We start from the raw sequence: 25,570 nt of genomic DNA on the forward strand, positions 1-25,570 counted from the left end.
TATATTTAAAAAAAGGGTTGGATGGCTTCGAGTTTGTCAAACGTGTTCAGGAAAGTTTTTTAGAATCAATGTATAGAGGCACCAACTAGAGTGAATGCATTACTGGATCTTCTGGTTAGAGATTGAGACCAACAGGTGACAGAAGTATGTGCAGGGGGACATTTTGGGGCCAGTGATCATAATGGCATTAGTTTCAAGTTAATTATGGATATGGATAGATCTGGTCCTCGGGTTGAGATTCTAAATTTTAAGGAAATTAGAAAGGATCTAAACAGTGTAGATTGGGTTAGGTTGTTTCCTGGCAGGGATGTGCTCGACAAGTGAAAGGTCTTCAAAGGTGAAATTTTGAGAGTGCAGAATTTGAATGTTCTTGTAAGGATTAAGGCAGTTAACACTTATAAAGAACCTTGGTTTTCGAGGGATATTGGGGATCTGTTTAAGAAGAGAGAGGCGTATAGCAGGTATAGACAACAAGGAGCAAATGAGGTGCTTAAGGAGTATACAAAATAAAGAAAAAACAAGAGGGAAGTCAGGCGGGTTAAAAGAAAATGTGGTTGATTTGGCAGACAAAGGTTCTACAGGTATATTAAGAGCAAAAGGATAGTGAGGGACAAAATTGGTCCTCTTGAAAATCAAAGTGGTCGGCCATGTATGAAGCCAGAAGAGATGAGAGAGATCTTAAATACGTTTTTTTTTGCTCCTGTAGGACTTTAGTCAGGAAGATTCAGTCACTCAGGATTCATGGTGAGGTAGTAAACTGGATTCGACGTTGGCTTTGTGGGAGAGGATAGCAAGTGGTTGTGGATGATTGCCTCTCTGACTGGTTTGCCTCTGGGATCAGTGCTGGGTCCGTTGTTGTTTGTCATCTATAGCAGTGATCTGGATGATAATGTGGTCAATTGGATCCATAAGTTTACAGATGACACAAAGATTGGAGGAGGAGTGGACAGTGAGGAAGGCTTTCAAAGCTGGCAGAGGGATCTGGACCAGATGGAAAAATGGGTTGCAGAATGGCAGATGGAATTTAATGCAGGCAAGTGAAAGGTGTTGCATTTTGGAAGGAGAAACCAAGGTAGGTCATGCACAGTAAATGGTAGAGCACTGAAGAGTGCGGTAGAACAGAGAGATCTATGCACTCAGATACATAATTCCCTGAAAATGGCATCACATGTGGTAAAGAGAGCCTTTGGTATATGGGCCTTCATAAATCAAAGTATTGAGTACAGGAGTTGGGATGTTAAGGTAAAGTTGTATAAGACATTGGTGAGGTGAGTCTAAATGTGGAATATTGTACAGGTAAATGATCCTTTATCCGGACTTCTAAAATCCAGAAAGCTCCAAAATCCGGTAAGTGGGGAGAGAGGTGGCCGGCGCTTGGGGGAGGCAGCCGAGGGACTGGCGCTTGGGGGAGGCGGCCGGGCAGCCGACGCTTTGGGGAGGCGGCCGAGGGACCGGCACTTGGGGGAGGCGGCCGAGGGACCGGCGCTTGGGGGAGACGACCGGGAGGCTGAGGGACCAGTATTTGGGGAAGATGGCTGGGCAACTGGAAGGGGGTGGGGATGGATACAGCAGCAAAATTCAGGTGGGCTTTCCGAAATCTGCCAAGGGTTCTGGATAAAGGTTCGTATACCTGTATAGTTTTGGTCACTGAACTGCAGGAAAGATATCAATAAGATAGAAAGAGTGCAGAGAAGATTTAATAGAATATTGCTGGGACTTCAGGAACTGAGTTACAGGGAAAGGTTAAACAGGTTAGGACTTTATTCACTGGAACTTAGAAGAATGAGGGAAAATTGATCAAGGTTTACAAAATCGTAATGGGTATAGACAGAGTAAATGCAAGTAGCCTTGTTCCACTGAGGTTAGGTGAGATACAAACCAGAGAACATGGATCCAGGGTGAAAGGAGAAAAGTTTAGGAGAACATAAGGGGAGATTTCTTTACACAGAGAGTGGTGGGGTGTAGAACGAGCTGTCATCTGAAGAGGTGAATGCAGGCTCAATTTTAACATTTAAGAAAAATGTAGATAGATACATGGATGGGTGGGATATGGAGGGCTGTGGACTGGGTGTAAGTCAGTTGAACTAGGCAGAGTAATAGGTGAACAGACTAGAAGGGCCAAAGGACCTGTTTTCTGTGCTGTAATGTTCTACGGAGCTGAAGGACTGGCCTTTGCCACCTTTGACATTAATGGGATTTAGATAGGATGAGTGCCAATGAGTGCAAACTCGATGGGCTGAGGGGCCTTTGCTGTGCTGGGTTCATCTTGCAGTTAACAATGAATACAACCCTCTCCCCTATTTTCACACATTACCATCATAACAAGAAATCTGAACTTTGACCCTTGAATTAAGTTTGTGTGCTGTCTTTATCATAATGAGGCTCTCATGGGGGCTTTCTCTCTGTTGATAGGTTTACATGACAGCTGGCACTGTGTACAGTTTGGAAGGCCAGCTGAACGAGCTGGAGGATTGTGCGCGTAGTATTCACAGTGTAACCTCCGAGACCAAGCTGGCAGATCTGGAGGACCAGGTGGCCACTGCAGCAGCACAGGTTCACCAAGCAGAACTCCAGGTAACTGGCACAGGGTAGGGTGGGACACCGAACTGGCGACCTTCAGGATTCGAGATTCCTTTATTGTCATGTAATAGTACAGAACACATGATGTTTCACGAAGCTGCCTTCTGCCTGCCGTAGAGCAGACAAAAATCCACCATTGGTGTTGCACGGTGCGTCTCACAGTAAGAGAAAAAGAGAAGCAATAGGGAATCCCTTCAGTGTCACCGAGTGTCTCCTGCAGCCTCCGCAGCAGCACAGACCATTAATCCAAACCCTCCTACACAATCAGCTCCCTTCGGGAGCTCTTCTTGCTCTCAGGACTCTCTTGAATTCCAGTTCTGACACCTGGTTCCCCTGAACCCTTCTCCAGTAGCCCGCAGCCCATGCAAGTCCCCCGACCGCAAGTCACCCGTGTGGGTCCCTCTGAGGCTCTTGAACTTCCCCTCGTTACACTAACCAGGGACTGCTCCGACCCCACCAAAGGACGGCCTGCACTATTGCAGATCACATTTTTTTTGCACAAGGATAACAGTGAATATTTATTATCTATCTATCATGAATTTAATGTCTCTCTTAATTAAATTAAGTATACTATCAGAATATTTCTTTATCTGTTCAGCTGCAGCAAATAAGAACTTTGATGGACATGCATATTGTAGAATGTGTATGGTAATCAACTTGTTTTTGTCATTATTGGGGAGGTTCCAGAACCTGATAGTTGTGGGATCTATACAAATGCAATTGATGACTGTGCATCTGCCAAGCCACAGGAAGTCAATTGGGAAAAAGATCAGCTGGGGTGTGTTGCTGTTTGAGCCTCACATGGTGGAACAGAAAGTAGGCCTGGGTGTGAAATTTTTGAAGGTGGATCAGGGAATGGGGAAGTAAATGATAGAATCATTTGAAACTGCTGGAGGACCATGAGATTCAAACCAATAAGTGGAAAACTTAGATGAAAAAAAACTGCCATGCTGAAATCTGGAAGGAAAACAAAAAGTGTGGAATCACTCTGAGACCCTTAAGATCTGAAACGTTAACTCTGTTCCTCTCCCCATAGATGCTGCCTGACCTGTTGAGTGTTTACAGCAATCTCTGCTTTTTTTTATTAAGATAAATTTTAGACTGATTCTTGGAAATTCTTTTTCTTCCATCGAGTAATCAGCATGTATTGCAGATACTCAGGACATAGAAGATTACAGCACAGTATGATGCTGTGCCAACCTCTATATATATATATATATACCCAAAGAAAACTAACCCTCCCTCACAAACCTCTATTTTTCTTTCATTCTCTCAAATGCCTCTATTGTTCGAGCCTCCACCCCAACCCTAACAATGAATTCCAGGCACCCACAACCTGATGTCTCCCTTAAACTTTCCTCCCTTTGCTTTGTACAGATGTCCTCTGGTGTTTGCTATACCTGCCCTGGGAAAAAGGCACTGGTTGTACACCTGATCTATGCCTCTCAGAATCTTGTAGATCTCTATTAAGTCACCTCTCATCTTTATCACTCCAAAGTTAAAATTCCTAATGCTGCTTGCCTTGCCTCGTCAGATATATATTCCAATCCAGGCGACATCCTAGTAAATTCCTCTGCACTCTCTCCATAGCTTCCACATCCTTCTTGTAATGATGTGACCAGAACTGAACACAATATTCTAAGTGTAGTCTCACCAGAGATTTGTCAAGCTGCATTTTGGCATGTGGTGATAAGGACGTTGTGATTCCGCCACAGGATGTAGATAGAGTGAGAGATAGGGTGAGAATCTGGTGAATGGGAGGAGTGTGAAGTCATGCAGTTCGGTAAGAGGGATGAAAAGGCCGAGGATTATCTGAATGGAGAGAGACTGGGTGTGAGTGACATTCAGTGAGATATAAGTGTAACATCACCTCATGGCTCCTGAACGCAATCCCCTGACTAATCACTCCCAGCATACAAAAGGCAATCTTACCTATCCTATCAAACTGTGTGGTCCCTTAAACACCACTATGGTATCTGCTTCCACCACTACTCCTGGCAGCCCATTCTAGTCAGTCAACAGTCCGTGTAAAGTATTTGGTAGTAGCCTTTATTGTAATTTAAAGCCAGTACACAGTTAAAAACAAAATTACGTCCTCCAGAAACCACAATGCTCCCCACATAACTGGGATTACAAAACAGACAAGACTAGACACCATTTTTGTTCTAGACAAAACAAAAGATTAAAAACTACACATCTCCATAAAAGCTTCTCCCCTCACCTTAAACATATGACACTTTTTCTCTGGAAAAAAAAACTCTGTCCAACCTATCAATGCCTCTCGTGATTTTATACAACTCTGTCAGGTCTCCCCTCGACCTCTGGTGCTCCAGAGAATACAGCTCAAGATTGTCCAACCTCCACCACAACTTGTACCCACAAGATCCTGAGAAACCTCTTTTGTATCCTTTCCAAATACACATCTTTCCTGTAATAAGATGACTAGAATTGCACATAGGATGGACTAACCAAAGCTTTATGTTGCTGCATTGCGATTTCCTAATAATTGTCCTCAAAAAATCCCCACCCACCGATAGGTTTCGGATATCGAACGCAGAATCTCAGCCCTGAATGTGGCTGGGCTTAATGTGGTCCCATGTGATCGACTGTTGAAGAAACGTAACCTGCCTGAGGCAAAGGTAAGGAAAGAGTTTGTGCGGAAACCTTTGAAGAACAAAATTATAGTACAATCCAGACCCTTCAGCCCACGATGTTGTGTTAACTTATGTAAACCTACTGCCCAACAATCTAATCCTTCCCTACCACATACCCATAACCCTCTATTTTTCAGAGATCCAAGCACCCTCTCCAAAGTTTCCACATCCTTCCTGTAAAGAGACAACCAGAACTGAACGCAAAACACCAAGTGTGGTCTGACCAGAGTTTTATAGAGCTGCAACATTTCCTCATGGCTCTGAATTTAACCCCCCATCTAATGAAGGCCAACGCACTGTACTCCTTCTTAACCACACTCTCAATTTGTGCAACAACTTTGACGGATTTATGTACCTGGACCCATAGTCCCTTTGTTCCTCCACACTGTTTAGAATTCTGCCATTAACCATGTACTCCACCCTGAAGTTCAACATTCCAAAGTGAGTACCTTCACACTTAACTGGACTGAAGTTTATCTGGCACATCTTGGCCCACCTCTGCATCCTGTCTCTATTCCGCTGTAACCTAAGACAGCCTTTTACAAAATCCACAATGCCTCCAACCTATCCATCATCTGCAAACTCGCTCTCGCTGACCTATCCCTCCACGTATTCATCCAAGTAATTTGTAGGACAAATATAATTTCCAGTTCAAGAGGTTGCTCAATAATGGAGTGTACCTCCACTGTTTCCACTGTTCCCCACCCCCCCCCATCTCTCTCTGCATTGCACAGTCAGTTTGCTTACTTTTCTTTATTAGTTTACATGTGTACATTGAGTCAGTTTGTTTTCTTGCACTGCCAAAAAGTGGCAATTCTGCCTCACCCACAGGAAAAGGTATGTGATGTCATGTATGTACTCTGACAATAAATCTAAAATATAAATCTACCTCTTTATGTTTTATTCCAGGCTGAGACAATTGATTCTTCAAGGCAGCAGAGGAGAAAACTTCCTGCACCACCAAAGCAAGGTACCCAGAACATGATGCAGTTGCTTGAGTTCTGACTATTTCCAGTGTCATCCTAAGTTGGACCTGTGGTAATTGTAATTGCTCAGTCAAAACCAATATATTGACTTCATCAATTGCGTCCTCGTATTTTTGGGACTGATTTGCCTGTAGCCACTGAACATGCCATGTGGTGGGTAGCACTGTATGTTGATGCCTCCTTCGCAGTTCATTCAGTCATTGATGCAGAAAACATCACATGCATGTGGCCACCAAATGACTCTGAACATTCTAATAAAGCAGACATATCCACCTCTGATGCTGGATATAAAAAGAAAGTCCTACATTGTGACAGCACCTTTGATGACATCATCACATTGTTGAGCACTTTAAAGACATAGGAGCAGAAATAGGCTTTTCAACCCATTGAATCTGCCCCACCATTTAATCACGAGTGATCCATTTTCCCACTCAGCCCCATTGTCTGGCCTTCTCCCCATAACCTTTGATGCCCTGGCTAATCAAGAACCTGTCAGTCTCTGCTTTCAATACATCCAATGACCAGGCCTCTACAATCATATGTGGCAACAAATCCCACAGATTTACTACCTCCTGACTGAAGAAATTCTTCTGTATCTCCTTTCTAAGTGGAGGCCCTTCAATCCTGAAGTTGTACTCTCCTGCCTTAGACTCTCCCACCATGGGAAACAATCTTTCTACGTCTACACTGTCCATGCCTTTCAACATTTGAAATGTTTCAATGATATTCCCTCTCATTCAACTAAATTCCAACAAGTACAGGCTAAGATCTGTCAAATGCTTCTCACATGATAACCGTTTTATTGCTGGATTAAACCTTGTGATCGCCTTCTGAACCTTCTCCAATGTCAGCACATCCTTTCTTCATTGAGAAGTCCTAAACTGCTCACAATGTTCCAAGTGAGGTCTCGCCAGTGCCTTATAAATAGTCAGCATCGAATCCCAAGCAAATGAAATATCTTTACTTTTGTTAATTTATTTAGACGTACAGCATGGTAACAGGCAATTATGGCACAGGAGACCGTGCCACCTAATTTACCCCCAAATGACCTGCACCCTCGGTACAGTTTTTATTTTGAAGGGTGAGAGGAAACTGGAGCCCCTGGAGAAAACCCATGCAGACACGGGGAGACAGCGCAGGTTTCAACCCCCTGACTGGTCCCGATCGCTGGCGCTTTAAAGGCATTGCGCTAACCACTTCGCCAAACCTGGCGCTCTAATGTTCCAAGATGGAAAGGCAATTGAGTGATTTTGCAGGCAGCGAGATCCCTCAAAGAGCAATGTGATAATGGCTGGGTGAGATTTCCGAGTTACTGATTGAGGGATGATGTTGGTCAAATCTCCTGAGATAATCCATTACTTGGAATCTTGGTTGTCGCTTCAATGGACCTCCACACTGCAACCTGTTTAGAAGGTATGAGCTCCCAGCAGTGCAGCCATCTTGCAACTCTGCTCCAGAAGGGCCACCAAGGTTTTTTTTTGTCACATTTCTTTTTTTATTATTATTTTTTTCTATCCCAATCCTTTTTATCCATACTATCCTGTAATATTTGATACATAAATGAAATATAACCCTTCTCTGGTACCTTCATAAGAGAAGTCTCAAATTTAGTCATTTTAGGTAAAATCATATCTTTACCAAGTATACATTTTACCAAAGATTGAATTTGATAATAAAGAAATAAAGAATTCTTATCAATACCAAAATCTTCCCTCATCTGATTAAAAGATAAAAACTTACCCTCTTTAAAACAATCTCCCAAATTTTTCACACCTTTAAATCTCCAATGCAATAAATTTGATTATGTATTGAAAAAGAAATAAGTTGATTATTATACAATGGAGTCAAAGCCAATAATTTACCCCTAGAACCTATCATTTTATTTTTCTTTATCCATAACTTCATTAAATGTTTTAGTATAGGCACATTATATTGTTGTAACAAATTCATATTCCACCTAAACAAAAATTGATGTATTTCAAATTCAGAAATACTTGCCATCTCAATTTTAGCCCAACTAGGAGGTCATACCAAATCCATCAATGAACTAATAAATTTAAGTTGGGCTGCCTCATAATAATTTTGAAAATGTGGTAAACATAATCCCCCTAACTCATATTTCCAAGTTAATTTATTCAAAGCTACTCTCGAAAATTTACCCCTCCATAAAAACTCACTAACCATTTTATTTAAATCTCGAAAAAAATGTTATCAAGTAAATACGGAATAGATTGAAACAAATATTATATACGCGGAAGGATATTCATCTTAATTGTATTTATCCTTCCCATTAAATTAATAGGTAAATCTTTCCATTTAATCAAATCAGTTTAATTTTTTTCATTAATGGAGCATAGTTTAATTTATATAAAGATTGATAATTAACATCCAAAATTATACCCAGATATTTAATTCGATCAGTCCACTTCAAATTAATAATATTCTTATAAACTGAATAATCTCCTTCACTGACCGGTAATATTTCACTTTTTTCCCAATTAACTTTATATCCAGAAAGACATCCATATTGTATTAAACATTCCTTCAAATGCAAAAGTGACTGAGCTGGATTTGTTAAATACACCAATACGTCATCAGCAAATAAATTAATTTTATACTCCTCACCTAAAACTTTCATACCTTGTATCAGTGTATTTTGTCTTATCAACTGCGTTAAAGGTTCAATCACTAACGCAAACAAAGCTGGTGATAAAGGACAACCTTGACGAGTTGATTAAGTTAACTTAAAAGATTCTGAAATCAAACCATTCGTCAATACTCTAGCTACCGGTTTACTATATAGAGCCCTAATCCAACCAATAAAAGAAGGACCAAACTTAAATTTCTCCAAAACTTTAAACAAAAAATTCCATTCAACTCTATCAAATGCTTTTTCTGCATCTAAGGATATCACCATCGGATGATCTAAAGATTGTCGAAATCTATTAATCAAACTAATCACTCGCAAAATATTATCTGAAGCATATCTATTCTTTATAAAACCTGTTTGATCAATATGAATCAACTTTGGTAAAAATTTAGCCAATCTATTCGCTAATACTTTAGCTATTATTTTATAAACTACATTTAACAACGAAATTGGTCTATATGAAGATACCTTCAAAGGATCTCTATCTTTTTTAGGAATTACTGTAATTAAAGCACTAGAACAAGACTCAGGTAAATCATAATATTCTGCAACTTGACGTAATACATCCCCAAACACTGTAAATAAATCATCATAAAAAATTTTATAAAATTCAACTGAAAATCCATCATCACCAAGTGATTTACCATTTGGCATTTCCAGCATAGCCATTTTAATTTCCGAATCAGTAAATGGTTCTTCTAACTCCTGTATATCTCCATCCTCTAATATCGGTAAATTCAACTGTGATAAAAAAAAAATCAATCGATCGTTTCCTGTTTTCCTTCAGATGTATATAACTTTTTATAAAATGAATAAAATTCATTATTAATCTCATGAAGTTTATAAGTAATAAGAGAATTCCGTCGAACAGCATTAATAGTCCTCGATATCTGTTCTTTCTTTAATTGCCATGCCAATACCTTGTGTGCTTTCTCTCCCCATTCATAATACCGTTGTTTAGTCCTATTAATCACACATTCAAATTGATAAGATTGCAAGGTATTATATTTCAATTTCAGCCTAGATAATGCTATTTTCTGATCTTCTGTAGCATCTTTCTGAAATTCCTTTTCTAACTCATCGATCTGTTTCTCTAATTCAAGACTCTGATTTAATCGATTCTTTTTTTATTTTATAAGTATAACTAATTATTTGTCCTCTCAAATAGGCTTTCATAGCATCCCATAATGCAAACTTACTTTGAACAGATTTAGAATTTTCTTTCAAAAAAAATTAATTTGTTTTTTCAAAAAATCAATAAATTCCGTATTTTTCAACAACATTGTATTAAATCTCCAATGATAAGCTATTTGAATTTTCTCAGAAGTTTCATATGTAAAATATAACAGAGAATTATCTGAAATCACCCTACTTTTATATTCCGCTTGTTGTATTTTCCCTTGTAAATGTGCCGATACTAAAAGGAAGTCAATCCTTGAAAACGATTCATGTCTAGATGAATAAAAGGAAAAATTTTCTCTGTCGGACTAAGACGTCTCCAAATATCTACTAAATTAAGATCTTTCATCAACGCTTGGACCTGGATTGCCATCTTGGATTTTTTTTAAACTTTCTTTGGAGATTTATCTAATAAAGGTTCCAAAACACAATTAAAATCACCACCAACTAAAATATTATCATTAGCTTGACCCAAACATAAAAATGCATCCGAAATAAATACTTTATCATCTGCATTTGGAGCATAAATATTACAGTCCAAAATTCACTAAAAATCTTACAATTCAATTTAAGAATACATCCTGCCTTTTCCTCCATTGATTGTAATTCAAAAGATAAATTTTTATGTATCAAAATTGCTAAACCTTTAGCTTTAGAATTAAATGAAGAAATATATACATGCCCAACACAATCCATTTTTAATTTCACACTTTCCTTCATATTCAAATGTGTTTCTTGGAAAAAGGCAATATCAATTTTCATTTTCTTAATATACACCAAGACTTGCTTACATTTAATCGCACTATTTAATCCTCGAACATTAAAAGTAGCAAACCTCAACTTCGACATATCTACTATTATTACTAAATACCAATACTATCTTTATATAAAAACTCAAATCAATGTATATAGGCCCTCCAATAAAAAAAATCACAAATTAAAAACTAAGAAAAAAGGTTCAAAATAAATAAATAGATAGAACGATTTTTTTAAAAACTACCAAAAGGTAGTAATCCCCTAAACAAAAATTGGGTGTGGATCACCCACCAGTAGCTGATGACTAGTAAAGAACTTAGTGCAAATCTCCCCCTCCCCAGCCAAACAATCAGTAACATCCAAGTATCATAATAACAAAAGAAAAAATAAAATAAGAAAATTCTTCTTTTCATCCAAAAGACTCCAATCTCGAAGATCCCATTTTGGAAGGAGGTGGACTCTTTCCATTCCCATTTTTCCCATTTCTGCCATTTCTTCCATTTCCAGAACAACCAAATTTTTCTTTAGGAAATAATGGTGGGCTACGTCTTTGTCCTCTTATATCTGGCAATGAGTCAGCAAAAATCATTGCTTCACAATCAGTTTCAAAAAACCGAAATTGATAGTTTCCGTAAAAGACCTTCAACACTGCAGGGTAACGAAAAGTAGACTTATAACCTTTACGCCACAAAACTTCTTTAACTGGATTAAATTGACGTCAACGTTGAATAACATCTTGACTCAGATCAGGATAAAAAAGACTCTACTATTCTGAATCAATAATGGGGTTTGTCGTTGTCTCGCATTTTGTACTGCAAGTCAAAGTATTGCTTCTCTATCCAAATAACTCAGACATCAAATTATTAGCTGTCTTGGGGGTTGACCAGCTGAGGGTATTCTTCTTCAAGTTCTATGGGCTCTTTCCAGTGCCAATCCCCCAGAGAAAAATTCTTGCCCTAATATTTGTGGAATCCAGTCTTTAAAGAAACGAAGAGGGTCTTGTCCTTCTATACCTTCTGGCAAACCAACAATTTTCACATTATTCCTTCTGCTTTGATTTCCCAAAGAATCTATTTTTCTTTCTAGCTCCTTCTCACGATTTTCTAATTCTATGACTTTCCACCTTCAACACTTTTTCTATGTTAGAAGTCACTTGTTGTTCACAGTCCAAAAAAGCAGTCTGAAATTTTTTAAATTCTTCATAAGATGCATCCACACGTGTCTTAACCATATTTAATTCTGAACTTATACCAGCATTCATTTGAACCATCTCATTCATTAGAGATGTCAACAAAGGTTGAATAACCGCATTTAATTGCATATATTGTGAATCAGTAAATCTCAGCTCTGCTCTCTCTGACATGGTGGCAGAACAAAGTACCTGCAGCTCCTGCTGCAATTTTAAAAGATTTACTGCGAGTCTGGACTCCCAGCGACGGCATCCCGACTTCTTCAGGGAGTCGCCGCTGGTCTCCCCCCGCATCGTTGTTTTCTCATCCATTTGCGAAGAAAAACGATTTCTTCAGATTGTAATGCTGCCTGATGCATTTCCTTTTCATCCCCCACAGGCGATCTTTGGGATTTAGGCAATGAAGAAATTGAGCCTGGGGCTGCTTCAAGTCGTCTAGGCCCCAGATCTTCAGCACTTCGAAAATGTATCTTCTTTTGAACTTGAGATTTAGTCATTTTACCATTTGTGGCCATAATAATTCCTTAATACTTTAAACTAAAAGTTTAAACTTGGAAACAAAGGGTTAAAAAATGGGTATTTAAAAGTCTGGGCATAGAGGTCGAGATTGCATGTCTAGACTCTACGCCATTTTGCCACGCCCCCCCGGCCACCAAGGTTTGATCAAGTGCTCAGAGAAGCTGTCTCTGGGTGAGCCACAGCTGACTCAAGGACTAAACACAATTCAAATGCCATTTACAATTTGCTGATGATGCCACAGTTGTTGGCAGAATCACAGACGGTGATGAGAAGGCGTACAGAAGAGAGATACATCAGCTGGTTGAATGGTGCCACAACAACAACCTTGCACTCAATGTTAGCAAAACTTAGGAGCTGATTGAGGACTTCAGGATGGGAAAATCAGGAAAACACAAGCCTGTTTTCATTGAGGGGGTCCACAGTGGAAAGAGTTAAGAGCATCAAGTTCTTGGCTGTTAACATCTCTGAACATCTGTCCTGGAGCCTCCAGGTCGAGGCAATCATGAAGGCGGCTCACCTTGTGAGGAGTTTGAGGAGATTTGGTCTGTCACTGAAGACTCTTGGAAATTTCTACAGGTGTACCATGGAGAGCATTCCGACTGGCTGCATCACTGTATAGTATGGAGGTGTCAATGCAGAGGGCAAGAAAAAACTAGTGAGTTCTGAACATCACAGGCATCATTCTCCACTCCATCAAGAGGCAATGTCTTAAGAAAGCAGCCTCTATCCTCAAGGACCCCACCACCCAGACCATGCCCCCTTCACTCTGCTACCACTGGGAAGGAGGTACAGAAGCCTGAAGACGGGCACTCAGCAGCACAAGGACACCTTGTTCCCCTCTTCCATCAGATATCTGGAAAAGGAAGTACAATCTTCTCTCACAATGACAGAGTCTGGAGGGTAGCAGTGTAGTCCAGGAGAAGGACACCTATCTTCAGTCAGGGAGGAAAATCATTGAATTAGTTAACTTATTACAGATCTATAACAGGCCCAGACTACAGGTGCTCCCCCACTTACAGTGGTCCGACTTAAAAATTTTTGAAGTTATGATGGAACATAGAGTGAATGTCATTATTTACTTTCACGTAATACATTAAAGTGAGGACATCGCAAGTGTAGTAAACATTGTAATGTATCATTGTCTGGTTGGGCACACCTAATGGTCAGTTGTACCTCCCTTCAGGCTCCTGTCTAAGGGTGACTGTTCCATAGCCCCTTGCAGCTCAGTGCAGGACTGTCGAACAGTAAGGATGTGTTTGTGTTCTTAAGTAAATAAAAGTTTAGTGGTCTCTCTACATTAGTCTTTTGAGTAATTGATGGTGCATCAATTTTATTCACTTAAAGTTTTTTTTTACATAATGGAGCAGACCTGAAACCAGAAAAGCTGGAGGTCAACCGTCGATCGCCCAAGGCATCTACCAACTTTGAGCTCTGGCTGCGCTGCTTTGAAGTATTCCTGCAGGCCTCCTCCACCATTGTGTGATTGGAGAGAGACAAACTGCAAGTGCTGCACTCCCAGGTTGGCACCCTAGTGTACTCAATGATCAGGGCGCTATAACGTACCAGGAAGCCGCGGGCATTCTAAAAGGACAGTACCTACGTAAAATCAATGCTGTCTACGCCAGACACCTCCTAGTGACTCGAAAACAACTTGCTCCAGCTGTAGGAAGAAGGGCCACTACACCAAAGTGTGTAAGTTCAAACCCCTTTATAACAGCGCGGCATATGGATCGTAGGGGCCACCGTCCTGGACACTGTCATCACCCGGAGCTAGCATCACCATGAGCGATCCATGGGGGCCATAATCTTTGGCACCATCTTCAGGACCTAGCGGTGATGCATGTGGATCATGGAGGCTGCCATCTTGGGTACCACCTATGGGAGCCAGCAGAACCTTGGGGGCCACCATTTTGGACACCACCACCGCCCACAACAACTATATGCAGTGGCCCGACACTGGCCTCCATCATACTCGACCAGGTTGATGATAGATATTCAGGTAAACGGCTACCTGACGAGTTACTTATTCAATAGTGGAAACACGGAGAGCTTCATCCACCCGGACACAGTGCGATGTTTTTCTCTCACAGTATTGCCGGTGAACCACAAGGTCTCCTTGGCATCCAGGTCGCACACAGTGGATGTCCGAATTTCTGTGTAATGCCTCCAACAGGGTGAGGTACTGAATATAAAGACTTTAGACTGATGGTAATGTCGCATCTCTGTGCTACTGTACTGTTGGGACTGGATTTTGAGTGCCACTTTAAAAGCTTGATGATGGAGTTCGATGGGCCCCATCCCCCCTCACTGTATATGGCCAACAGTTTCCAACCGGCAACCCCACCACTCACGACACATGACCTGCGGGCTCTCCACCCTCAAAATTGCCTCCTGCGCTATTCACTCATGACTGTAAACCCATCGCCACCAAAAATAGGCAGTACAGTGCTGGGGACAGGGCATTCATCCAGGCAGAGGTACCGTGCTTACTCAAGGAGGGGATCATTGAAGCCACCACCAGCCCCTGGAGAGTGCAGGTAGTGGTAGTCATCGACTACAGCCAAACCATCAACAGGTACACACGATTGGATGCATACCCCCCTCCCACACAATGCCGACACAGTCAACCAAATTACCCAGTATCAGGTCTTTTTAACCTTTGACCTGAAATCAGCATATCATCAAATCCCTATCTGCCCAGAGGACCACCAGTATAGGCCATTCCTCTACTACTTCCTGCAGGTTCCCTTTGGTGTCATGAAGGGTGTCTCAGTCTTCCAGAAAGAGATGGACTGAATGGTGAATCAGTTCAAATTGTGGGCTACCTTCCCATATCTCGATAACATCACCATCTGCAGCCACGACCTCCAGGACCATGTCACCAATCTCTAGAAATTCCTCAAAATAGTCAAGCTCCTTAACCTCACATATAACAAGGCCAAGTGCATGTTTCACACAACCCATCTGGTCTGTCATGGACAATGGCGTCATCAGCCAGGACCCTGACCGCATGGGGACGCTCCTGGAGCTTCCCCTCGCACACAGCCTCAAGGCCCTGAAGAGGTGCCCTGGGTTCTTTTCTTATTATGCTCAGTGGATCCCCAATTATGCAGACAAGGCCCGCCCCTCATCAAGTCCACATCCTTCCCCCTGGCGGTGGAAGCCCATGCTGCCTTCAATCATATTAAAGTAGATACCACTAAAGCCACAATGCAAGCTGTGGACGAATCCATCCCATTTCAGGTGGAAAGCGATGCATCAGACTTCACCCTTGCAGTGACCCTTAACCAGGCAGGCAGGCCAGTAGCCTTCTTTTCACGTACCCTACAGGGCCCCGAGATTCAGGACTCCTCAGTTGAGAAAGAGGCCCAGGCTATTGTCAAGGCAGTGCGGCACTGGTGTCATTACCTGGCCGGTAAGAGATTCACCTGCTGAATGATCAACCCTCGTGTTTAACAATCAGCAGTGGGGTAAAATCAAAAATGACAGATACTGAGGTGGAGGATTGAATTGTCCACCTACAATTACAATATTCGATACCAGTTGGGGAAACTTAATGAGCCGCCAGACACCCAGTCTGGCTGGACCTGTGGCAATGCACAGATCAACCAACTGCAAAACATCCACAATGATCACTGCTACCCCGGAGTCGCCAGGTTTTTTCACTTTATTAAAGTATGCAATCTGTCATACTCCATTGATGAGATCAGATCCATGACAAAGAACTGCCAAGTCTGTGCTGAGTGCAAGCCACACTTCTACCGGCTGGATAGGGCAAAATTAATTAAAGCCACCCGCCCCTTCAGTGTTGATTTTAAAGGACCCCTGCCCTGCACTGACCGCAATGTGTATTTTCTGAACATCATCGATGAATACTCCCATTTTCCATTGCCATTCCCTGTTCGGACATGACCGCTGCCGCAGTCGTCAAGGCCCTGTGCAGCCTCTTCACTCTGTTCGGCCTCTCCAGTTATATCCACAGTGACCGGGGGGCATCTTTTATGAGTGATGAGCTGCACCAGTACCTGCTGGCCAGAGGCATTGCCACGAGCAAGACCATGAGTTACAACCTCTGGGTGACAAGCAAGTAGAAAGGGAGAATGCTATGGTTTGGAAGACAATCCTTCTAGCATTGTGGTCCAAGAGCCTCTCAGTCTCCAATTGGCAGGAGGTCTTCACGGATGCACTCAAATGCCACATCGCATGAATGTATGATTTCCTTTCCCAGGAAATCTGCGACTGGTACCACACTACCAACGTGGCTGATATCCCCATGGCCTGTCCTACTCCAGAAGCATGTGAGGAGTCATAAGTCTGACCCACTGGTTGAAAGGGTCCACCTTCTCCATGCCAATCCCAAATATACCTACGTGGCCTACCCATAGAGACACAAAGATACCTCCAGTGGGATCAATGTTGGGAATGATAAAGAGCTGTGGGGAGAGAGCGGAGCAGTGGGATCTGTGTTGGGAATGAATAAGGGCTGTGGGGAGAGAGCAGGGCAGTGGGATCAGTGTGGGGAATGATTAAGGGCTGTAGGGGGAGAGCAGGGCAGTGGGATCAGTGTGGGGAATGATAAAGGGCTCTGGGGAGAGAGCAAGGCAGTGAGATCAGTGTTGGGAATGATTAAGGGCAGTGAGGAGAGAGCAGGGCAGTGGGATCAGTGTGGGGAATGATTAAGGGCTGTAGGGGGAGAGCAGGGCAGTGGGATCAGTGTGGGGAATGATAAAGGGCTGTGGGGGGAGAGCAGGGCAGTGGGATCAGTGTGGGGAATGATAAAGGGCTGTGGGGAGAGAGCAAGGCAGTGAGATCAGTGTTGGGAATGATAAAGGGCTGTGGGGGGAGAGCAGGGCAGTGGGATCAGTGTGGGGAATGATAAAGGGCTCTGGGGAGAGAGCAAGGCAGTGAGATCAGTGTTGGGAATGATTAAGGGCAGTGAGGAGAGAGCAGGGCAGTGGGATCAGTGTGGGGAATGATAAAGGGCTGTGGGGGGAGAGCAGGGCAGTGGGATCAGTGTGGGGAATGATAAAGGGCTCTGGGGAGAGAGCAAGGCAGTGAGATCAGTGTTGGGAATGATTAAGGGCAGTGAGGAGAGAGCAGGGCAGTGGGATCAGTGTGGGGAATGATTAAGGGCTGTAGCGGGAGAGCAGGGCAGTGGGATCAGTGTGGGGAATGATAAAGGGCTGTGGGGGGAGAGCAGGGCAGTGGGATCAGTGTGGGGAATGATAAAGGGCTGTGGGGAGAGAGCAAGGCAGTGAGATCAGTGTTGGGAATGATTAAGGGCAGTGAGGAGAGAGCAGGGCAGTGGGATCAGTGTGGGGAATAATAAAGGGCTGTGGGGGGAGAGCGGCGAGTGGGATCAGTGTGGAGAATGGGTAGAGAGTAGTGCTATGGTTTCAGTGTTGGGACCAACATGGGGCTGTCGGGGGAGGGCGGGGCAGTGGGATCAGTGTTGGGACTGATAAAAGACTCTCTCAGGAGCCCTGGAGGCCATGGCTGTTCTCCCCACAACCGCATCCCCTGGAACAAACACAATGCACCTGACCCTGGTACTCTGCCTCTGTCCTGAGGGAGGTTACATCAGACTCATTGGCGTCTACCCACCAGCAGAACACTGATGAGTATGTACAGGTGATTGAGACCGTCCAGGACCCCGCCGTGGCACCACAGCCACAATTGATGCTACAACGGTCCCAGCAAACAACCAGACCACCTGAAATACTAAACTTGTGACTTTGAATTTAACCTTGTAGGTTCCACTTCACCCTGCCGGACTCTTTTTAAAATACAAAGAGTGAATGTGGTAAACCACTATTGTTTATCATTGTCTGGTTGGGCCTCTCCCCACAGGCTCCTGTATAAAGGTGACTGTTCCACATCCCCCTGCAACTCACTCAAGGACAGTCGAACAGTAAGGATGTGCTTGTGTCCTTAAGTGAATAAAAGCCTATTGGTTTCTCTACATTAGTCTTTCAAGTAATTGATGGTGCATCAGCAATCATCGTTGATTTTTCCAATTCTCCATTGTGAATACTTTTAGTTCAGTCGGAAAGCTTGCAGGGACTGATACAGCGCTGTCGGGGAAGAGTGGGGCAGTGAGATCAGTGTGGAGACCAACACGGGGCTGTCGGGGAAGAGAGTGGGGCAGTGGGATTAGTGTGGGGACTGATACAGCACTGTTGAGGGAGAGTGGCCAATGGGACCGTGTTGGGAGTGATAAAGGGCTGTGAGGAGAGACCGAGATAGTGGGATCAGTAGTGGGAGTGATAAGGGCTGAGGGAGAAAGCAAGGCAGTGGGATTAGGGTGGGGACTGACAAGGTATACCTGTATTCTTTTTTGACATAAGATTTTTTTGACTTGCAATATGCTTGTAAGTTGAGGAGCACCTGTATATTTCCGATGCTGTTTAAGCAATAAAAAATCCTATTTTATTTTTTCACAGTTTATGCCAAGACTGTACTATAGTTTCAATCCATTTCCTTGGAACCATGAACATTATCACACATTTGTTCAATCAAACATAAGGGATATTTTATTGAAGCCTCTCTTTTTTCACATTCGGGTTATCTGGTTGTCAACAGAGAAACTCGACGGCAATATTGAAACAGGCTGCTCCTTCCTTTGGCAATTATTTAATAAATTCCATCCGTGATGAGTCTTTGATATAAAGATTTACTTTCTGGATTTAATTAGCAATAATATTTCTCACTGTTCTTTATCAAACACTGTTATCTTCCCAATGTACTCGTTGTAGTGTCAACATTTTAGTGTGAATTGGATGTGTAACTACGATGCATTGAATGAGCCATTTTATTTAAATTTGGAGGTTTCTCTCGGCTCCTCACACCAAGCCCTGCTCCTCACGGAGATCTCTACTCCTCACAAAGATCTCTGCTCCTCACAGGGACCTCTGCTCCCTACCAGGAGCTCTGCTCCTCACAGAGATCTTTACTCCTCACGGAGACCTCTGCTCCTCACAGGTACCTCTGCTCCCTACCAGGAGCTTTGCTCCTCACACCAAGCCCTGCTCCTCACGGAGACCTCTACTCCTTACGGTGACCTCTGCTCCTCATGGAGCTCTCTACTCCTCACGGAGACCTCTGCTCATCACAGGGACCTCTGTTCCCTATCAGGAGCTCTGCTCCTCACACCAAGCCCTGCTCTTCACGGAGATCTTTACTCCTCACGGAGATCTCTGCTCCTCACAGGTACCTCTGCTCCCTACCAGGAGCTCTGCTCCTCACTCCAAGCCCTGCTCCTCACGGAGACCTCTACTCCTCACGGTGACCTCTGCTCCTCACAGTGACCTCTGCTCCCTACCAGGAGCTCTGCTTCTCACACCAAGCCCTGCTCCTCACACCAAGCCCTGTTCCTCACGGAAACCTCTACTCCTCACAGAGAGCTCCTCACTTGCACCAGCCTACATCCTGAGCACCCCCAACCTGTCTAAATATGTCTACAAAAACCCAGCTCCACTGACCTCCAACAGTCCAGACCCATGATCCTTGGTGAACCTCATCTCAGTGATTTTCTGTCTTTCCATCTCTGCACATTTCCCAGTCTCTTGACCATTTTAAATCCTTGATTAAAGCCAGATGCATTCTGCTGGAGGAACTCAAGGTTGAGCAGCAACAATGGGAATATCAAAAAATGCTTGACATTTTTAACCGAAAATATTCCTCAGGATGAAGCCACTTGAAATGATAGATAATACGTTTCACATAATATTCTTGGCAATATCTATACCAAGGAGATTTGAGGAAATCGAGACAGGCTATTGAACCACCTGTGATCTTATCAAATGAAACTTGAGGACAGCTATGCTCTGCTGTGAAACCAGAGGATACATTTTAAACTACAGAGTGTTAATTCCCACAGCAGCGTCTGCAAAGATGTCAAGTGTAACCCCCTTGAGGGTAGTGTTTAGTTCAGGGGAGTGGTACCTCTGTTGGGGAGGGGAGGAGGGGGAAACATACAGACCCATAACAACATTAGATGAGATGACAAGCCACTCCTAATGAGCTCCATTTGATTGTTTCACAGATTATAGCAATTTGGACTTTGAACATTAACAGATCAATCAAAAACACAGTGAGATTTTAATAAGCCCTGGTGTTCTTCCCATTCACATTCTGGTTTGCAACAGAGAAACTTGACTATAGTATCATATAACCATATAACCATTTACATCCTGTGTTGAAACAGGCAGCTCGTTCCTCGAGCAATTTTCTGGCACAGTTCTGGTGATAAGTGCACTTCAGCTCTGGTGCTAATCACAGAATGTCTTTCTCCATCCCTCATGATGTGATTATTAGTGGGACGTCAGTCCACGATGTGGAAGGCTAAGTCAGGAAAGTTACACACCAAACAACAAAGTCTCATTTCAGCCCACCTGAGATTCTAACATTACTTTGCAAATGTTTACTTTCAAAATTAGGGAAAATCCTTCAGATAATGAAGTCCACCTGTTCAGAACAGACGTTCCTCGGTATCCTGGCACCAGTTATGGGCCTGCTCTGAAAGATTGAATTGTTTGATAAGTTCCCATCATTATAAGTCTTTGATATAAAGATGCACTTCCTGGATTTAATTAGCAGTATATTGCTCTCTGATAATACTGGTGTACTTTATCAAGCACTGTATCTTCCCAAGGTAATTACAGTGGTGTCAATGTTTTAATATGAATTCGATGTGTAACTACTTTAATTGAGACTTTGCATGAATAACTGCATTATTCAAATTTGTAGGCTTTACTCTGTGCAAAAAGAGAGCTCTGCTCCTCACCAAGAGATCTTCTCCTCACCGAGAGATCTTCTCCTCACCGAGAGCTCTTCTCCTCACCGAGAGCTCCTCCTCACAGAGAGCTCTGCTCCTCACTGAGAGCTCTGCTCCTCACCGAGTCTCCTCACCAAGAGCTGTGCTCCTCACTTAGAGCTCTTCTCCTCACTTAGAGCCCTTCTCCTCACATAGCATTCTGCAAGTCACTGAGAGCTCTGTTTCTCATGTAGAGCTCTGCTTCTCACAGAGAATTCTGCTCCTCATGAAGAGTTTTGTTCCTCACCGAGAGCTCTGCTCCTCACACAGAATTATGCTCCTCACAGAGAACTGTGCTACTCACGGAGAGCTCTGCTCCTCGTGGAGAACTCTGTTCCTCACCGAAAGCACTGCTCCTCATGGAGATTCTGCTCCTCTCTGAGAGCCCTGCTCCTCACACAGAGATCTGTTCCTCACAGAGAGCTCTGCTTCTCATGACAGTTCTGTTCCTCTGATTTTCAGAGAGCTCTGCTCCTCATCGAGAGCTTTGCTCCACATGGAGAGCTCTGCTCCTTACGGAGAACTCTGCTCCTCATGAAGAGATCTATTCCTCACAGAGAGTTCTTCTCCTCATTGAGAGCTCTTTTCCAAGAGCTCTGTTCCTCCTGGAGAGCTCAGTTCCTCATGGTGAACTCTGCTCCTCACCTAGAGCTTTGTTCCTCACAAAGACCTCTGTTCCCCACAAAGAGCTCTGCTCCTCAAAGAGAGCTCCTCCTTCTATCAGCCTTCTTCTCCACAGGCAAAGGCATAGGTATCTCACCCAAACCTCCTTCTCCCTCAGTGCTCTGCTCGATAGCACTCATCCAAAGGCTGCTCCCTCCCACTTTTCCTCCATCAGCTCTTGACCCAATTACAAATTCCTTCACCCTGAGCACCCCCTAACTTGCCTATACACTGCTGCCCAAACCCAGGTCCACTGACCTCTGACAGTCCGGGTCTATGATCTTTGCTGAACCTCACCTCAGTGATTTTCCTCCTTTCCATCTCTGCACGTTTCACAATCTCTTGACTATTCTAAATCAATAGCAGCATCAATCTGCCTTCCCAGATGGAAATCAGAATGAAGCCATTTTGAAATGATAGCTAATACTGGTCTGATACTCGTCTTGGAAATATCTATACCAAGGAGATAGAGGAAACAGGGATTAACCTAAGAATTGTTGTGTGGAAAGCTGGTGGTTTTGATTGAAGTTTGGGTGTGAGATTTGGTCCGTAAATTTGTTAAAAGTGAAACTGAAGCCTGTGCAGATCTTTTTTTTCAAGTTACCATGAACCTTGCTTTTATTTTTAATTAATTTTACACAAGCCATTCCTTTGGTGAGAAGGTTGGTGATATTGTTGGGAATCAGGTTTTTTAGTAGGCAGCACGGTTAACATAACAATTAGCACAACACTATTACAAGGCCAAAGGCCCGGATTTGAATCCAGCACTCCCTGTAAAGGGATTTGTACATTCTCCCCGTGTCTATGTGGGTTTCCTCTAAATGATCTGGTTTCCTCCCATCATTCAAACGTACGGGGATCGTAGGTTAATTGGGGGAGGAAGGGCCTGTTACCATGCTGTATGTCTAAATTTGTTTTAAATTAAAATGTGAATGATGGCTCTTTATATTTCGGGCATGTGATGGGGTTGTTGGGATTTGCCGGATTTAGCCAGATGCACTGGAGTCCTCTGCTGCTCAGCTTGGATTAAGGTGCTCGATGTATCTGAGGAAGACCAAACAGACTCGATGGACTGAATGCTCCTATCTCTCAAGGTCCAAGATTCAAACCGACATCCCTCGGACTGAGGCAGAGAAGGTAGAGTTTCTGTGCTACGGGTCAAAGTCCCCTCACATAAACCAATCAAAGATCACTAGAAGAAGGTCCAAACTCTGGAAGTTTAGCAGTTATTTAAAAATGGAACACAGCACTTCCTATTAAATCAACTGATGCCCAGCTCACTGCACTTTCCTGACATTTGATAATTGATGGATCTAAATGATTTTTTTTGGTAAATGGAACATCATGATTAATTAGACACTCAACAGAATCTGGAGTGTCCTTACTGTTAAAATTAATTAAGATGCTTTTTGCAGCGCTAGGTGTGGACTTTGAACCATTGCATCGAAATAGGGCACCTCTCAAAAGGCTCCATTTCTTCAGGATGAATAATCTCAGTAGAAGACCTGTCATTTCACCAGACTCGTACAGCTTTTCTCAAGCTCCCTCTTCCATAGCTAATGATACATTGATGGTGGATCTGTTGTTCACCTGGCTAATAGCTCGATATCTCCAGGATTTTGTTTTATTAACTCCTAGCACACAGTAGTTAATTTTGTTTTATCCGGATATGCAGTGTCTGAACAACAGCTTGCGAACTGCCTGCTTTTCAACAAGAAAGTCTGCAAATGCTGGGGTCCAATTCAAGACACAAAAACATGCTGGAGAAACACGGCATCCATAAGAAGTACAGGGTAACCAACGTTTTGGGTCTGGGCTCTTTGCCAGGTATACTATCTATCCCAGATTGTCCCCCCCATGTGTTCCTGGATCCCTTGATCAGCGAACCCTTGTTTCGATGCTGCTGGGGATGAACCGTTACAAGAGCTATAGGTGCCACAAGACTCGCACCACCAGGTTCAGGAACAGCTGCTACCCCCCCACCATCAGACTCAAACTCAATCTGACTTATTTAAGGACTCTTGTGCACTTTATTGATTTTTTTTAATTCTCTCAATATTGCACAGTTTGTGTACCGTTTTTTTGCACTACCAGTAAGTGGGAATTTTGCCTCACCCACAGAAAAAGAATCTCAGGGTTTTATGTGATGTCATATATGTTCTCCCAGTATCACAGTGCGGCAAACAGAGGAACTACTGACATGGTCTTTGCCCTCAGACAGCTCCAAGAAAAGTGCAGAGAACAAAACAAAGGACTCTACATCACCTTTGTTGACCTCACCAAAGCCTTCGACACTGTGAGTAGGAAAGGGCTTTGGCAAATACTAGAGCGCATCGGATGCCCCCCAAAGTTCCTCAAAATGGTTATCCAACTGCACGAAAACCAACAATGAGCTCTCTGAACCCTTCTCCATTAGCAATGGCGTGAAGCAAGGCTGCGTTCTCGCACGAACCCTCTTTTCAATCTTCTTCAGCATGATGCTGAAACAAGCCACGAAAGACCTCAACAATGAAGACGCTGTTTACATCCGGTACCGCACGGATGGCAGTCTCTTCAATCTGAGGCGACTGCAAGCTCACACCAAGACACAAAAGCAACTCGTCCGTGAACTACTCTTTGCAGACGATGCCGCTTTAGTTGCCCATTCAGAGCCAGCTCTTCAGCGCTTGACGTCCTGTTTTGCAGAAACTGCCAAAATGTTTGGCCTGGAAGTCAGCCTGAAGAAAACTGAGGTCCTCCATCAGCCAGCTCCCCACCATGACTATCAGCCCCCCCACATCTCCATCGGGCACACAAAACTCAAAACGGTCAACCAGTTTACCTATCTCGGCTGCACCATTTCATCGGATGCAAAGATCGACAATGAGATAGACCACAGACTCGCCAAGGCAAATAGCGCCTTTGGAAGACTACACAAAAGAGTCTGGAAAAACAACCAACTGAAAAACCTCACCAAGATTAGCGTATACAGAGCCGTTGTCATACCCACACTCCTGTTTGGCTCAGAATCATGGGTCCTCTACCGGCATCACCTACGGCTCATAGAACGCTTCCACCAGCATTGTCTCCGCTCTATCCTCAACATTCATTCAAGCGACTTCATCTCCAACATCGAAGTACTCGAGATGGCAGAGGCCGACAGCATCGAATCCACGCTGCTGAAGATCCAACTGCGCTGGGTAGGTCACGTCTCCAGAATGGAGGACCATCGCCTTCCCAAGATCGTGTTATATTGCAAGCTCTCCACTGGCCACCGAGACAGAGGTGCACCAAAGAGGTACAAGGACTGCCTAAAGAAATCTCTTGGTGCCTGCCACATTGACCACTACCAGTGGGCTGATATCTCCTCAAACCATGCATCTTGGCGCTTCACAGTTCGGCGGGCAGCAACCTCCTTTGAAGAAGACCGCAGAGCCCACCTCACTGACAAAAGACAAAGGAGGAAAAACCCAACACCCAACCCCAACCAACCAATTTTCCCTTGCAACTGCTGCAACCGTGTCTGCCTGTCCCGCATCGGACTTGTCAGCCACAAATGAGCCTGCAGCTGACATGGACATTACCCCTCCATAAATCTTC

General features: G+C 43.5%; 1 protein-coding gene across 1 annotated transcript in view; it reads left to right on the forward strand.

Moving 5' to 3' along the window:
- LOC138748476 (rab effector MyRIP-like) overlaps positions 1-25,570 on the forward strand; it is a 305,674-nt gene that overhangs the window by 276,968 nt on the left and 3,136 nt on the right. The window contains exons 14-16 of the mRNA XM_069908752.1: positions 2,413-2,574; positions 5,118-5,219; positions 6,144-6,204. Coding sequence (XP_069764853.1) covers positions 2,413-2,574; positions 5,118-5,219; positions 6,144-6,204 — 325 coding nt within the window. The remainder of the gene's footprint in view (positions 1-2,412; positions 2,575-5,117; positions 5,220-6,143; positions 6,205-25,570) is intronic.

The sequence above is a fragment of the Narcine bancroftii genome, chromosome 1 (assembly GCF_036971445.1).
Source record: "Narcine bancroftii isolate sNarBan1 chromosome 1, sNarBan1.hap1, whole genome shotgun sequence".
In the NCBI taxonomy this organism is placed as follows: Eukaryota; Metazoa; Chordata; class Chondrichthyes; order Torpediniformes; family Narcinidae; genus Narcine; species Narcine bancroftii.